This window comes from Brachypodium distachyon, chromosome 3, assembly GCF_000005505.3.
Source record: "Brachypodium distachyon strain Bd21 chromosome 3, Brachypodium_distachyon_v3.0, whole genome shotgun sequence".
Taxonomy (NCBI): domain Eukaryota; kingdom Viridiplantae; phylum Streptophyta; class Magnoliopsida; order Poales; family Poaceae; genus Brachypodium; species Brachypodium distachyon.
Window position 1 is genome coordinate 14408077 of NC_016133.3, and position 14861 is coordinate 14422937.

Genomic DNA, 14861 nt, shown 5'->3' on the forward strand with positions numbered 1-14861 from the left:
TGCTCAACCGTTGACAACTCAGGAACTTTATTCTCCAGTTTGTTTTACTTTTTCAAGTACCAATTGCAGCTTTGACCAAACAGCGACCTGACAAGAACGAACTAATTACAGAGAACAAATTGATGCGTCCTCCCTTCGATCCTCTACAACTTAGAAACGCAAGCGGTTTGCACGATGGTGTCTCAGACCATGTTGCACATCGAGTTATGAACGGGGATTAGGGAATTGAATTGAAGTTTCCCACACGGTTGGAGATGTGGAAGACAAAGGATAGGGGATGGAGCGACGAGGAGAGGGGGAACAGGTAGGCCGTCGACTCCTAAGAAACGCACAGTTGATGTTGCTCCATGCAGAGAGGGAGAAGGAGATAGATCGATCAAGGCGAGATAGGATCAGACGGGAAAGAAGCTGGTTTGGGGATGGTCAAGGCCTCAAGGGGGTGGGGTTCTGCACAGCATTAGCCGAGAATGCGAGGCGTGTTTCGCAAAACTCAACTTGGCGATGGGAGTTCCGGGATTTGTTCCAGGCTGCAGATCGCCTGTCGGATGGATCGTGCTAATTTGATTGCACGATTGCACAACTTGACTGATTGCATCCCATACGAAACCTTAATACAGTTACTCGTTTGAGTGTTTTTTTTGGGTGCGGAACACAACACAAGTAATCATTTCTTGCACTGTTCTGATGATTTGATTTTCATAATTCTTTTGAAAACTTGAAGTGGCTTAAATAAGAGCAGAAGGTAGTTCAACGTAGACATCAGTCATCCTACGATCACGCTCAGTCACTCACACTCAAGCATACATGCTTACATGAGGTCTCCAGTTTCGAACACGACGCAGATTAGTGCTACCTACACCTAGGGTAGAAAAAGTTCAACCACAGGACAATTACATTTAGTAGATAAGTACTCCCTCCCTCCGATACATAAAAAGTGTCGTCCCCTTAGTACAAAATTTGACAAACTTCGTACAAAATGGACGGACACTTTTTATGAACCAGAGTAGCAGTACGTAGCAGAGTATTTGATCAAATTTGTCATAATAGTTCAAGGGCAAGCAAACATCACTGCCCCTCATACACTACAACAAAAGGACCGAAATAAAGAACTTGTAGCTGCCGCTATTTGGTAGCCGACGGAAGTGCTTGAACGATGTGCCGGGGATTGGACATATTTTGGTATTCTTCTTCTTGACCACGCTAGGAACACATTGCTGCAGAATTTCGTTCAGCAGTAACATTCAGAAACAAACATGTGCAGGTACACCCATTTTCTTTCCCTAGCTACAGAAAATATTTTCGCTAGAAACTTACTACTCCCTCCTGTTGGAATTACTTGCCATTACATGTATCTAGACGCTTTTTAAACATAGATACATCCATGTTTAGGCAAATTTGAGACAAGTAATATGAATCGGAGGGAGTACTACGAAATAGTGATGACTGGCATGGGAACTAACAAGAAACTAAGCAAGACGAAATATATGCACACACACACATGGAGCTTTAACCATTTACAAACTCAGCAGTCAGCATCCGTTAGATCTTGGTATCAGAAAATTCATACCTGAGAGGCGTCTGAAGATGAAATACATTACGTGATCGAGAAAATTCCAATCCAAATTCTTCTCCGACTTCTAATGTGATGTAGTTTGATTGAGATATGGAAATATTAGAGCCAGATCAGTAACGAGTAGAAACCAGATACTCTCACGATGTACTTGCCAAGTACTGTTGCTCATACTGGCAGTGAGGCACCTCTTTTGGCACAACTAAGTGGACATGCCAATCTCCTGGTTCATCTTACTGACGTTGCAGTGAATACCTTCTCCAGATATAGTTCCTGAAGGGGGGGAAAACTGCATTACAAGACAGCAAGCTAAGGGTCAATAGCCTGTCAAAATCATCAATTATTCAATTTAATTAGTGAGATGTAGTTTTTTTTATAAACAACCTTGTGGTGTGTAATATTAGTTTTACAATTTGTTAACAGATGTTGCATACAATCAGAACGAATAGAAATAGTTTACTGTTTGACTATATAAAAAGGCTATGTGCCGAACACTTGACAAAAGCTGGCGTATTACACTATGGAAAGTAACTTTTGAAGATATCCACAGTTCGCAATGAACAGCTCTCCATGTAAAGGGCAAGTTAGTGTCAATTATCTAAGGCAGATAGCTAGTGCACAACCGCGAAGGACATTGAAAAAGATAGAGTTCTCCGGTGCAAATTACTTTGAAATACGGACCGATCATGAACTTACTTTGAAATGATCAAAATTTCTCAGGTACCAAGATGAATGCATCAAGCCACCCAAGCAGGAGCCAGCAGAATCAACTGAATCCATTATCTGCACCTACAAGGATAAGTCAGGAAAGATGAAGGTGAACAACTGAACAAAGGAGGAATCAACCACCCTATAACATGAAGAGTTTTATATTGAGTTACTGACTGACCCAATTCATCAAAATGAGCAAGATCAATACAGAATGAATTTATGCAGCCTGCACCCAACTACTCCCAGGCATCTTACTCAAGCCCATTTCCATCATTGTCTTCCTTAAACTCTTAACCTTGTCCCATTTGTTTGCTTGTGCATATATGTTACCCAACAGTATGTAATATCCACTCTCTCCAGGTGCCAATTCAAAGCACTTGGAAGCAACCATTTCCCCAAGCTCAACATTGGTGTGCAACCGGCAAGCAAGAAGCAAAGCACCCCAAACACTAGCATGTGGCTGCATCGGCATCTTCATGATCAGCTGAAACGCCTCGTCCAACTTTCCGCTGCGCCCAAGAAGATCTACCATGATGGTGTAGTGTTCCATGGAAGGTCTAATATTATACTTGCTTGACATGAAAGCAAAACAAGCTCGAGCTTCTTCCATTAGCCCAGCATGGTTGTATGCAGACAGCAATCCCACAAAGGTGACTGCATTTGGGACAATCTTTGCATCGGACATCTCCTTGAACAGACCAATAGCTTCGCTTAACTTGCCATTCATCCCACAGCCCACAATCATTGCACTATAAGACACCACATCCCTTGTCCTCAAGCCTCTGAACAATTTAAAGGCATTATCAATCCGGCCACTCTTGGTGTACAGATCTACAAGAGCGGTGCGCAGGTGATCATCGAGTTCAATTCCCAAGGAACACATGAAGCTCTCGACCCACAGCCCAAACCTCAGGTTCCCCAGCTGTGAGCAAGCCGAGATGACAGACGAAAAAGTCTTCTCATTGGGCAGCACACAGATATGAGGCTTGAGCATCCGGATGAAAACAGAAATAGCCTCCCGTGCGCAACCATTCTGCCCGTAGCACGCAATCATCGCGTTCCACGCATAAAGGTCGTTCTGGTTCTCCATCCGTTCGAACAGGCTGGCAGCAGCTTGGACGTCACCAGCCTTGGCATACCCGGAGATCATCGTGATCCAGGAGACATTGCTCCTGACGGGCATCTGCTCGAACCACTCCCTCGCTCGGGCAAGGTGGCCATGGGCGATGAGCCCGCACATGACAGCGTTCCAGGACGCGGCGTTCCGCTCGGGCATCTGGTGGAAGAGCTCGATGGCGCAGTCGAGCCGGCCGGCCTTGGCGAGGCCAGCAACCATGGAGTTCCAGGACACGACGTCCCTTACGGGCATCTGGTCAAACAGAGCGCGCGCGGCGGGGAGGTCACCGGAGCGGAGGAGGGAGGCGAGGAGCGAGTTGCGGGAGACGAGGAGGGAGTGCGCCGACCGTGCCCCCGCGGGAGGCGTTTCGTCGAGCAGGCTGCGCGCGGCGTCCGGGTGGTCGCGGGAGTAGAGGTGGGCGAGCGCGGCGTGCGGGTACGGGTGCGCCAGGAGGCCGAGGCGGAGGAGGTGGGCGTGGAAGGAGGCGGCGGCCAAGGCGTGGGCGGGAAGGCGGGATACGGACTTGAGGACGGCGGCGAGGGCGAAGGGGCAGGAGCGGTGGGCGGCGGCGTCGGAGCGGAAGGACGAGACGTAGAGCGCGATCGCCCGGCGAGGGCGGCCCTGGTCGGCGGCGGCGCGGATGGCCAGCGTCAACGGCGAGTTGACGCAGGACGCGGCGGTAGACGTCGGCATTGGCCGGCTGGTGCCTCTGTCCTCGTCGGAGACTTATGCTCCCGGCAGGGGAGATAGCACAAACATGCTTCGCTCCAGGTTGATTGCTTTCCCGCACAAATGGTACTGCCTTCCAACGTTCTTACTCCCTCTGTTTAAAAAAATTGGCGTGGTTTTGAAATAGGCTATTTCAAAACCGTGCTAATCTTTATGAAACGGGGGAGTAATTCTAAATTATTACCGCTGTTTTAGTTTAAATTAGAATCAGAGTGAGTATTGTGCCATTTTTTGTTCCTAGCAAATTTGAAAAGGCAAAAACAAAGGAGAACCGTTTTTCAGTATTACCTCGGATACCGGATAGTATTATTCTTGCGGAAGACCTTTTGCATCACTGAAAACGGATTCGACACAAAATATCTAAAAAAAAAACTCATGAAACAAATATGAGTATTTCACAATACATTCTAGAAAAATAAATTGAATATGAAAACTCAAGGAAAACGATGAAATTTGGAGAAGTTATATCTGAAATCTTGAATGAAATAACTGTTGGACATTCTTGGCACTTAAGTTCTCAACTTATATTTATTTATTTTGTTACCCACTCCGTTTCATAAAGATTGGCACAGTTTTAAACTAAAGGTAAATCAAAAAATTCAAAATCATGCTAATCTTTACGAAACGGAAGAAGTAACTACTAACCAAAGCTAAAGATCTACTATGAGTTTGTTAAGACTTTATTGAATGTGAATAGTGGTGAGAAAGAAATCAAATGAAGCAGTCACGAAAAGACAGGGCTTAAATATGATGAAACTTAGTGAGAAGGGAAGAAAGATCAATCATTTGTACTCCCTCTGATCGATAATAAGTGAGTTTGATCCGAGGGAGTATATTTTTGGGAAACATTGACGCGAGATCCGACAAAAGAATACATCAACAAAGCTGGAAGTAATAGTTGGTACAAACAAAACTATCTTAACGATCATAATGTAGTCCTCGGTGTCAAATTTCACGCACGGCAAAGATAAAACAAGGCAAATCAAATCATTTCCGACCCATGAACATTACAACAACTTCATCAAATAAACCGAATATTTGATCGAATCCATCATCACAGGCCAAGTAAATCCAGCATGCCGACCACGTTTAACAGTTTACACTACAAATAGCTGCCCCACCAAACAAAGGGGCAGAAACAAAGAACAGCTTCTTCTAAGGTACCACCACTAGCTCAGAGCAGGAAAGCTTTACAAACGATGAGGAAAGATGCCAGCCATGTCAAGCAACACCAGGTGACGAGGTTAAGATTTTTGGGGCCAAAAATGAACCAAAAACTAGTTTAGACAAGTCATCATGAATCGCCACCTGTCCTGCTGCTGATGCCACAGGCAAGGGAGACGGTGGTACGGACTTGATGCATATCACCTCACCTCACCTCATGAATCTAACTGTTTCTTCTTTCTCCCTATCTCCTACGGTCCTACCATTCTTTGGGCTAACGAATTTAGGCGCTGCTGGTCCGAGTCACCTCGTCGGCTGATCAGACGCCTGGTTGTTAGATGCTGCCGGCGCTGATGACATTGACGGGTGGGCTCCGTTGTCCTGGGGAGGGGCAACTCCCCACTTTGTGTCCGTGTCCAATGGCTCCACCACATGAACTGCACCATCGCTCATGCCCACTGCTATCTGATTAGGCTCCAAGGGATGTGCAGCGATAACCATCGGATACACACTTCCGCCACTGTTGGATAAGAAGATGCAAAATCAACAGTAAGTTCACCTGGAATATGACTAACAAAACACAAGTATGAAAAGAAAAATAAGAGCAGTGACTCATGAGACTAGGCATACCTAGGCATTGAAGGAGGTATATAGGCAGAAAGTGCAATCCTGCAACGTAACCTAAGAGACTCTGCTTCAAATACTCCAATAGCACCATCGCAGAATCCAGCGTAAATCAGGAGACCATCACATGAGTATATTGCACTTGAAACTGGGGCCGGGAGTGCATCTCTAGGGTACCACTGCATTATCAAGTAACAAAGGGAGAAATCAATAAGATAATCACACTGATAAATGTAGCGATAACAAGCAGTGGTCTAATGTAAACCTAAGAGGCTAAGACATAATTTGAATACGGAAAGTAACGAGATATAAAGAATTTTGGTGATGACTAACCGAGCGTGAGCATTCGAGCTTCCCATCATAGATAGCCAATTGACTCTCATGAACTACCAAAACATGTGTTTGGTCATTGTGAAATTGGACCCTTGTATCGCCAACTAAAGCACCAGAATGATTTGCCGGTGGTTGGATATATCTCGATTTCTTCTTTTCCCAACCATCAATGCTCCAAACGCACAGCTGCAAAATTTCCATTCCAGAAATGAATGAATCAAATATAAAATGTAGTTGGAAGACCAATCACAAAGAAGATTTCAACAGAACAGACCAATAGATGGATTGGCTTGTGTACTACGAATTAAGCAAATGTACGGATAAAGAGATTTAAACATTTAAAAAAGAATCCAATGGAATAATGATTCATACCTGAGCATCAGCACCTGAAGATACAAGGACATTCATTGACTGAGAAAATGCTAGTCCAGTAATCTTTTTCTGATGGCCCTTGAGCTTGCTTTTAACCTACGTAATTTAATTAAGGTGAGTATACATATATGCATGTCTATTGGATCATGATTTGGTGCAAGAAAAATAAACATCAAGTCCAAGAAGCCCCCAATTCTTTAAAAATGCTAGTTGATGATTGCTGAGCATTACACCTTGTAACCATAAAAAAGAACATGCAAAACTTCATCTTTAAGTGTCTAATAAGCTTCAAGCCTCAGATACATCAAATAAGATTGTCGGGAGCAAGAGGAGATACAAAATGTGAAATAAGCAACACGTTATTAAACAGGAATACTCTACTTAGAGTGAGGATCACAAGCTAAAATAAATTGTACACACCTCATCAACACGGACATTGTAAATCTGAATGGTTGAGTCCTCCATTCCAATAGCAATGATATTATTGTCTTGTGGGTGGAACGCGAGGAAAGTTGCAGCAGGTGGAGGTGCCATGAACGTAGTCATGACCTGTAAGAGATTCCACACATTTAATCAGAAATGTGGAGGAAGGCAGTGACAAACTTAGGTGGTTCTTGTTATTTGAAGTTATGATCTATCAGGAAGCTATGTTTGCCATTAAGCTGCATACCAAAGAGAGACGGGGAATCAAACTACACAACTTGCTGTGCTATATGCTCAAGAAGCATTACCTTGAATGTCATCATGTTGAACAATGAGACTTTGCCACCAGATGCAGACATTACATAGGAGTCATTTTTGGATAATGCAATGCAGGCAGTTGCCTCTTCTGGGTTACCATCACTGGTGTCATTTGTCATTAGAATCCCATTTGGCGGTTGCCACAGATGAGGCGAAATAGATGCGGTAGACTATCAAAAGATTGTGAAGACAATTCAGAACACAAGCAAAATAACATTGCAAATGAAATCCAAATAGGTGCAGTTCTTCAGTTTAACCTTGCCAGTAGGATTCCTGTCACTGCGTTGCCACTTCCACAGCTTGTGACCAGCATTGGAGCAGAGAGACAATAGTGCAATCCCATTATTTGTGTATAGCAAACGGACAACCTGTGAAACAAACAAATAATTGCCTCACTCAGAAATTTTACATTGCCAGGAGCACAAAACATAATTGCTTGCCTACTGCTGAACTGCTTATTGTTCACAAAAACAGACAAACATTGTCCTGAACAACAGGTCAAACATTGACCTTTCTGAAAAAACTATGGGCAAATTTAAACCTCCTCTCTACCTTTAAAAGAAAGATAAGATCGTATGTTTAAGTTGATATTGCATAGTATTTACTACTCAATAATGAGTTAATCACATCCAGATATCAAAATAAAAACAGCAAATGTTTAACGTACTTTGCTCGGATTTGATGCTGTATCTGGACAACGCCGTGCCCGAATATGTCCTGAATCAACAATGTCGGACAACTTCCAGGTCTTCATCTTTTCGGCTTCATCTGTTATTCTTGGTTTAACATCCTGCGTTCTGCTAACATCCATAGGTGCCTGCGAATTTGCTTGAAAATTTAGCAAACCAACATATTGAAGAACAAGAAAGGCTGTGGAACTAACCAATCCACTCATTGAAACAGCAGGCAACATCCTGTCAGGTCGTTCTGAGTTCACTGCTATAGGACTAGATACATTTGAAGCAGAACCAAGGGTGTTGATCAATGGGGGCTGCATTAAAAGTGGAATTATATGTAGTTAGATAGATCAGTTGTCCCAAAATCCTTCATTGGAACCCATCTTCAGTGCATCTCACGGATACACCAGATGCCAATGTTATTTAGACAACACGCAGCAATTATATGCTCAAATAAAAATCTCAATTGGGAGCAAAGGAAAAACAAATACCAGAAAACAAGCTAAAGAAGACTCTATGTAATATTAATAATCGAATCGACCAATACTGATAAGTAGATGCCTATCATTACCTTGGTATTAATTTGTTGAGGTCCACGAGAGCCTTCAAAAGCTCTGCTCTCCAGCATCCTCAGCAAACGCTGCCCATCAGTGTTGGCTAAAATTTTTATTCCATTATCGTTTGCTGTCACAGCAAGCAATGAGCCTTCTCTATTGAATCTCAAGCGAGGGCTTGCCTGCGCATGTTAGTAAAAAGTCATGTGAAAACCTTAAGTCGGTACATGTTTAATAGAAGCCACAGAAAATATACTCACAGGCAGTCCACCATCACACTCTGCTGTTGTTAGTATGTTGGTGTTATCCATATCCCAGAATTTAACAACAAATTCATCTCCAGCAGCCAAAAAGTGGTTCCTCGTTGTGTCAAACTGGACAACACCTAGTGATCGCTTCCTGAAGCCATTGTATGTCCTCTTAATAGCCCCTTCGGTCTCGTTCCACTCGACCAAGTGGGAATCACCGTCTTTACTAGTTCCACAAGAGAAGAGCCTGCAAGAAAAATTTATATTAAATAAATTATATGGGTTGGAAAAAAGTGAAGAAAAATATTAAATTGGGACCTGAGAAATCCAGATGATGAAATGATCTTTCATCCCTTAAAATGTTTACTTAATTTGGAAATATCTGATAGCCATTCTAATCTATTTAACAGTTGAAGCTTCTCACCTTGTTCCATCAGCGCTATAAGACATGGTAGTACACCAATGTCCAGGAGCATCATAGTCGACCCGCGAGCCCAAACAGTCGTACAGCCATGCCTTGATTTTCCCATCAATGGCAGTAGAGAAGATAAACTGCAAATAAAGCAAAAGTTGTAGAAACCCATAGAATAGATGATGCTAATCTAATAATTGAAGCTATGGCATATCAAAATTAAACCAACTGAACATGAAACAAATAAAAATTGGTGGACAACGATAATAAGTGCAGTACCAGTACAAAATGGATACAGCATATCTCGAGTATCAGAGTTGAAATCATCAGAAAGTACCTGAATGTTCTCCTTGTAGTGAGGACAAACGGAATAGACTGGAGCCTCATGGCCTTCAAATGTGTACTGCTTTTGTCCTGTTTGAGCATCCCATACCTGCAAATGAAATGTACAAGAATGCTAACGATGTTCTCTTTACATTTAAGAACAGTAGCATGTCATATGAATAATAATCTCACCTTAATGAGTTTGTCATCACCACATGTAATAATTGACAGGGTCTTGTTGGGGTGAGAAAAGGCAATGTCATTAACCCCACCAATGTGAGCATCAATCTGTGCAATTTACAAAAAAAGGCCAAAGAGTTAAGATCCTTTAAGAGGGTGTTTGGATGTGAAGGCTTAGTTTGGGTATTATGGAGACTTGATAGTTCCCCAAGGGGGTGTAAGGAAAAAGTATGTTGATTTTTCATTCTCGATCCTTATGAATGTACCTCTGCCTGCTGCCTTAACTCTCCATTCGGAACAAATGTATATGTCTGAACAATATGCTTCGAAAATGCCACACCTGAGAATCAAATTAAGCTTATTGAATCATTCTTGCAGATAAGCAGGAAAATGAAAAGGAATGGAACACTTCCAATTACAAAGTACCACGCAAATGCTGTCCTTTTTTAGAAAAAATAGGCATGACCATAGATGAATAATAATAGCACTTAAGTGGTCCATTTTTTATACCTAGAATATTTCCATCAGGGCTCCACAGACACCTATTGACAGATATCGCAGCATCTTTCATTAGTGCAGCCTGGACACATAAGAGCACAAATTGGGCATCAGAACAAACAAATGACAAGGCAGAATGCAGGTAATTACAGCTTGCAGCACAAACAAAGATGGTAAAAGCACAGAATAAAATAGACTGAGTTGATCAATGAACTAAGGACCTGCAGAGGCAAGGTGCAGGAGCTAATATCCCAAACTTTGAATGTCTTGTGTGCTATCCTCTCCCGTGAACCAACTTCCCATATCCCGATGTCACCGACATTCGTTCCAACTGTGTTACATCAAAAACTTTAGCACAGCAGAATATGTACTGATAAAGTAATGATTCAAGAACCGAGCGACATGTTTGAAGCATGTACCTAGAAGAATGGTCTGCTGAACAGGATGGAAATCCAGGCTCATAACATTAGAACCCTGATTAAGTGTGCGAACTACTTGTTTGGGGAGATCTTCTTGACTATAAGCATTGGGAGGATGGCTTGCACCGGAGAATGACACCTAACATAGTTTTTTTATGTATAGAAATTATTTCATGAGACAATGTTGCAGAAATGAGTACATAAGAGCAGAAACACAGGTAAGTCCAAGTTCACCCACGTACCTCATCTGGTTGGCCCACACGCATTCTTTTCATCAGATGTTCAGAATCTGCCGATTGGTAGTCAATGCCAGGCGCACTTGTGGGTGTTCTTGGATGTTTCAGAAATGCAGCTGCAAACAAATAGAGCATCCAAATGAAAAATCAAATAACGTTGCAATAGTGATATCCGCCATTCAGCATATTGCAATTTACCCTACCTGTATTTGGAGGCTGAACAAGACCAGATGGCCCTTGAGCAACAGCAGCATGTGGTAAAGAAGGATTGGCATTGGTCATCCAACCCGCAATTGCATTTGGAGTAACCACAGGTTGAAATGGCTGCAAGATTGAGATATAGTGAATGATAGAATGATAGAAATAAGTCAAATGTTTAACTGTTGCTATAATACGTACAGCATGAGCACCCATTGGTGGAAATCCAGCTGATTTGGGGATTGGTCCAGCAAGAGGACCATTGGCAGGGGGAGGAGCTCTTGCTCCATTCGTAGGAGCAGCACAAGAATGATCGGTAAAGAGTGTCTTGATATCAGGGTTTGGTCTGGGATTCTTGCAGAGCTGGTGTTGCCAGTTAAGACTACATGGCACAAGAAAACAGACAAGTCAAGTTAGTGTTACCTTTACAAGAAGCTGAAGCGAGAGAAGGCATACTGGAAGCCTAGTAGGTCTTCGTTATCGCAAACAGTAAACGACAAGCATTTAATTGCATGTGTAGAAAGTCCAATATAAAACCATTGACACGTCACCAACTGACATATATCCGTTATATTCCATCCGAACTTGCTAACTGGGAGAATCACATACAGCGTATCAAACTGACACCAAACAAATCTTGAAAGCAAAAAGAAAATACATCAAGTAGATTTCCTGGATAAGACATTGAAAGGATGAGCGCTTAAAATTGGAACTTGCCAAATGTCTTAAGAATTGACATGTTTACAATATGTGGACACGGCAACTCCTCCATCTTCACGTGTACAACCATGATTTGATAAAGCACCAAATGATGCTAATTTGATAAAGCAACCATCACTCTTAATTTCCAAACTAATTGGTTGGGCATGTCCATTGAACAGAACAACCAATCATGCAATAACCATAAATGTCCTTCCATTATGTTAGGTGCTAAAACTCCACATTAATTTCAATATAAGCACCGCACACCCCTTTGTCCTATTTGATTGATCATTTTTAGGAAAGATGGAAACTCAACCAGAAGAAAACAAAGAACAGAAAGGGAAACCCTCCAAGTATAGCAGTTTAGTGACAGCTCTTTTCCCAACTTATGACGTGAGCTGGCAGCTATGCACACAAATTTATATGTGGGATCTTAAGTCACGGCAACATTTATTTGCTTTAAAAGTATAGCATAAATAATGTTCATAGAGATAGTATCCCATTGGACACAAGGGGTACTAGCACAGAACTAAAAGCATGCCAGATTTTAAATCGACCAAATACCTTTGATTGATCAGCGTGCGCAGTCTTGATGCTTTAAATGGAGGAAAATTAAGCTTGTCCCGGAAAAGAGGATTTGCTTCAATAAGCTTCTTAAGCTCCATGAGCATGATATTCCGGGCTGACTTAGTGTCACCATACTTGGACAGCTGCTCATTTTGCCTGGCCATCATTGGCACACAACCACATCAATCCAATGCACAAACATTTTGCTATACCAAATTGCTCCGGATGAACTATTAGCATCATACCTAAAATTATCCAGAGTCAGCAGCTGTGTGATTTCCTTGAACAGCTCCTCGTTGAAGGACGCAAACACCTTCAAATCCTTGACGAGTATCTCCACTGCCTTGGCCCGATCATGCCTGCAAACACCAGGCCAATTCAGCACAAATCACAGCAGATACAGACAAATGGACATGAGAAATGCTCAAGTAAATATGAGTCACCTGTCGAGGGCTTCGAGGTACTTCTGCTTGCGGATCTCAAAGAATATCTTCATGGAGTAGCGGTTGTCCTCCACCTTGGTGAAGCCGCTGAGGTACCTCTCGACCTCGTCCCACTCGCCGCCCTGCACCATGTCTTCGAAGTGCTTCATGTTGAAGTAGAACCCAGACTCCTGCTCCAACCTGCGCGACCAAAACGGGCGGACAAAAAAAAATTAATTCAAAAACCCAGCCTCCTCAACAACTCCAGATAGCTACAAAAACCTTTTGACTCGATCAACTCGGCAGTCGCACTTACTTGTGCACCGTCTCCTTAAACTTTTCCTCATCCAGGAACTGCAGGATGAGGAAGACCAGCTCCCTGCTCAGCGAAGACATGGCTCCCCCGATCCCGCCCTGCGTCTCCAGCGCTCACGACAAAGGGAGAACTCCCGCCTGCGCGGCAGATCCCCTCCCAAATCTCGGAAGAAAAAAAAACCACCGCAAGGCCCCCCAACCGCCGCCCCCGAAAACCCGGACCAAACAGCCCCCCCACGAGCAGCTCAAAACCCTAGCGAGGCTCCAAACCGAACGGCGAGAGCGAGCTCACAGCCCAAGCAGGCCCATCCAGACGGGATCTCCCCCGATTCCGGCGGCGCGACCGCCGATCTGCAGCTGCCGGCGCGAATCCGGCGGCTGGAGAACCCAACCCAAACCCCTCGACCGCTCGCGGCGCTTCGTCGGCTAGGGTTTACCCGCCGCCGCCGCTTCCTTCTCCTTCGCTCTAGCCGCCGCGTTTCCCTTCCTTATCTCTCTCTCTTCTACCCCCAACCTCTCTCTCTCTCCACCTTCGCTTTCTTCTCTCTCCAAAACCAGCAGTCCCTCTCTCTCTCGCTTTTATTTTCCGGCTCTGCTTTTGGTTTTTCGGGGCCGCGTTTTATAACCACCCTCTCCACGCATCCCGTTATATAGCCGCCCAGACAGCCGCCCCAATTTACCCCTGCACCCTCGCCCCTCGGCTCTATTCACTCCGCCTGCCACTGAAAACGACTTGCGGCAGGGGCAAAACGGGCAAACCCCACTTTATCTCCAGCGCAGTTTGGTAAATTTCCGCGTCGCGTTCTGGGGCGGGCCCCGCCGGGTACGTGGGGGGCCCATTAGACAGGCGCACTCGACCGCGTCCGCTGGCTGGCTTCCGTTTCTGGTGAGCCATCTCTCGGCACGCCACGTCATCCTTCCTCGTACGCATTAATTTTCTCTCTCTTTCTGTATCCGCTCTCCCCGGTTTCGAAATTTGAACTGGCACGCAGGGGGGAGGGGGGGGTTGGTGGTAGCCGCACCCCGTACTGGCTACCCAGCTTTTCAGGCATGTACTTACTCACTACCAAGACTGTATTTTTCATGATAAGGAAACGTGGAATGATTATCCATGTGGTCCATATGTTTTTTTTCTATTGTCGAACATGGTTATTATTCTGGTGGATTCACATAGTTAGAGGGAAGGAATTTATGGAGGACATGAAGCCTATTTTTCTCACACAAGATGAATGGTTGTGCGCAAATATGTGTGATGGTCCAGACGTGGCGTCAAGATGTTATGTTTTTTTCTTCGTTGTTTTGTGTTCCTTGAGCATTAATATCAAGGCTACGGAGAAACATTATCTCGTACTACCTCTAGTTAACAAAAAAAATTACCCTCTTTCCAAAATATACGGAACGTTTGGCTTTTTACGGGCTCCAATGAAGATGTTTGACAAGTTATGTTTGCATGATTCATACAAGAACTTGTGGCATACGAGTGATTTGCGGAAAAATACAATGAGACCACGCTTGTATGCTCAATCCATATACTCTGGCCTATAACAGTGGTCAAACTTCTACATCGTCGATCGCACACATATTTATATGCCTTCTATATTATGGAACGTACGGAGTAGCGTTACACACATGCCTTCAGTTAAACTTGAATATTTGGACCATCCTATCAATACAAGTATGTATTATATGCGTATACGTGTCTTAGGAAGAATTTTCATATTATTATAGCTATAGTGGTTACTATTCAT

At 43.7% G+C, this 14861-nt stretch overlaps 2 protein-coding genes across 3 annotated transcripts; both read right to left on the reverse strand.

Annotated features, from left to right (window-relative positions):
* Positions 1-746: 746 nt before the first annotated feature.
* On the reverse strand, positions 747-4178 carry LOC100832057 (pentatricopeptide repeat-containing protein At4g22760). 2 transcript variants are annotated; one of them, XM_010236069.3, is made up of 4 exons: positions 2460-4178; positions 2267-2353; positions 1568-1859; positions 747-1214 (listed from the first exon to the last, which is right to left on the reverse strand). In XM_010236069.3, the coding sequence occupies exon 1, from the start codon at positions 4089-4091 to the stop codon at positions 2499-2501; it is 1593 nt and encodes a 530-aa protein (XP_010234371.1). In that variant the 5' UTR covers positions 4092-4178; the 3' UTR covers positions 747-1214; positions 1568-1859; positions 2267-2353; positions 2460-2498. The 2 variants fall into 2 exon arrangements, with proteins under 2 accessions (XP_010234371.1, XP_003573448.1); XM_003573400.4 differs by having other exon boundaries at positions 2267-2359.
* A 917-nt stretch (positions 4179-5095) lies between these two features.
* LOC100832352 (protein TPR2) lies at positions 5096-13740 on the reverse strand. The gene is made up of 25 exons (XM_003573401.4): positions 13115-13740; positions 12820-12999; positions 12622-12735; positions 12374-12532; positions 11309-11489; positions 11113-11233; positions 10916-11025; positions 10674-10812; positions 10476-10585; positions 10267-10336; positions 10023-10096; positions 9769-9864; positions 9590-9685; positions 9265-9392; positions 8853-9087; positions 8610-8774; positions 8245-8352; positions 8029-8178; positions 7619-7729; positions 7352-7531; positions 7041-7169; positions 6621-6716; positions 6249-6434; positions 5922-6094; positions 5096-5811 (listed from the first exon to the last, which is right to left on the reverse strand). The coding sequence occupies exons 1-25, from the start codon at positions 13192-13194 to the stop codon at positions 5595-5597; spliced, it is 3408 nt and encodes a 1135-aa protein (XP_003573449.1). The 5' UTR covers positions 13195-13740; the 3' UTR covers positions 5096-5594.
* Between the last annotated feature and the right edge of the window lie 1121 nt (positions 13741-14861).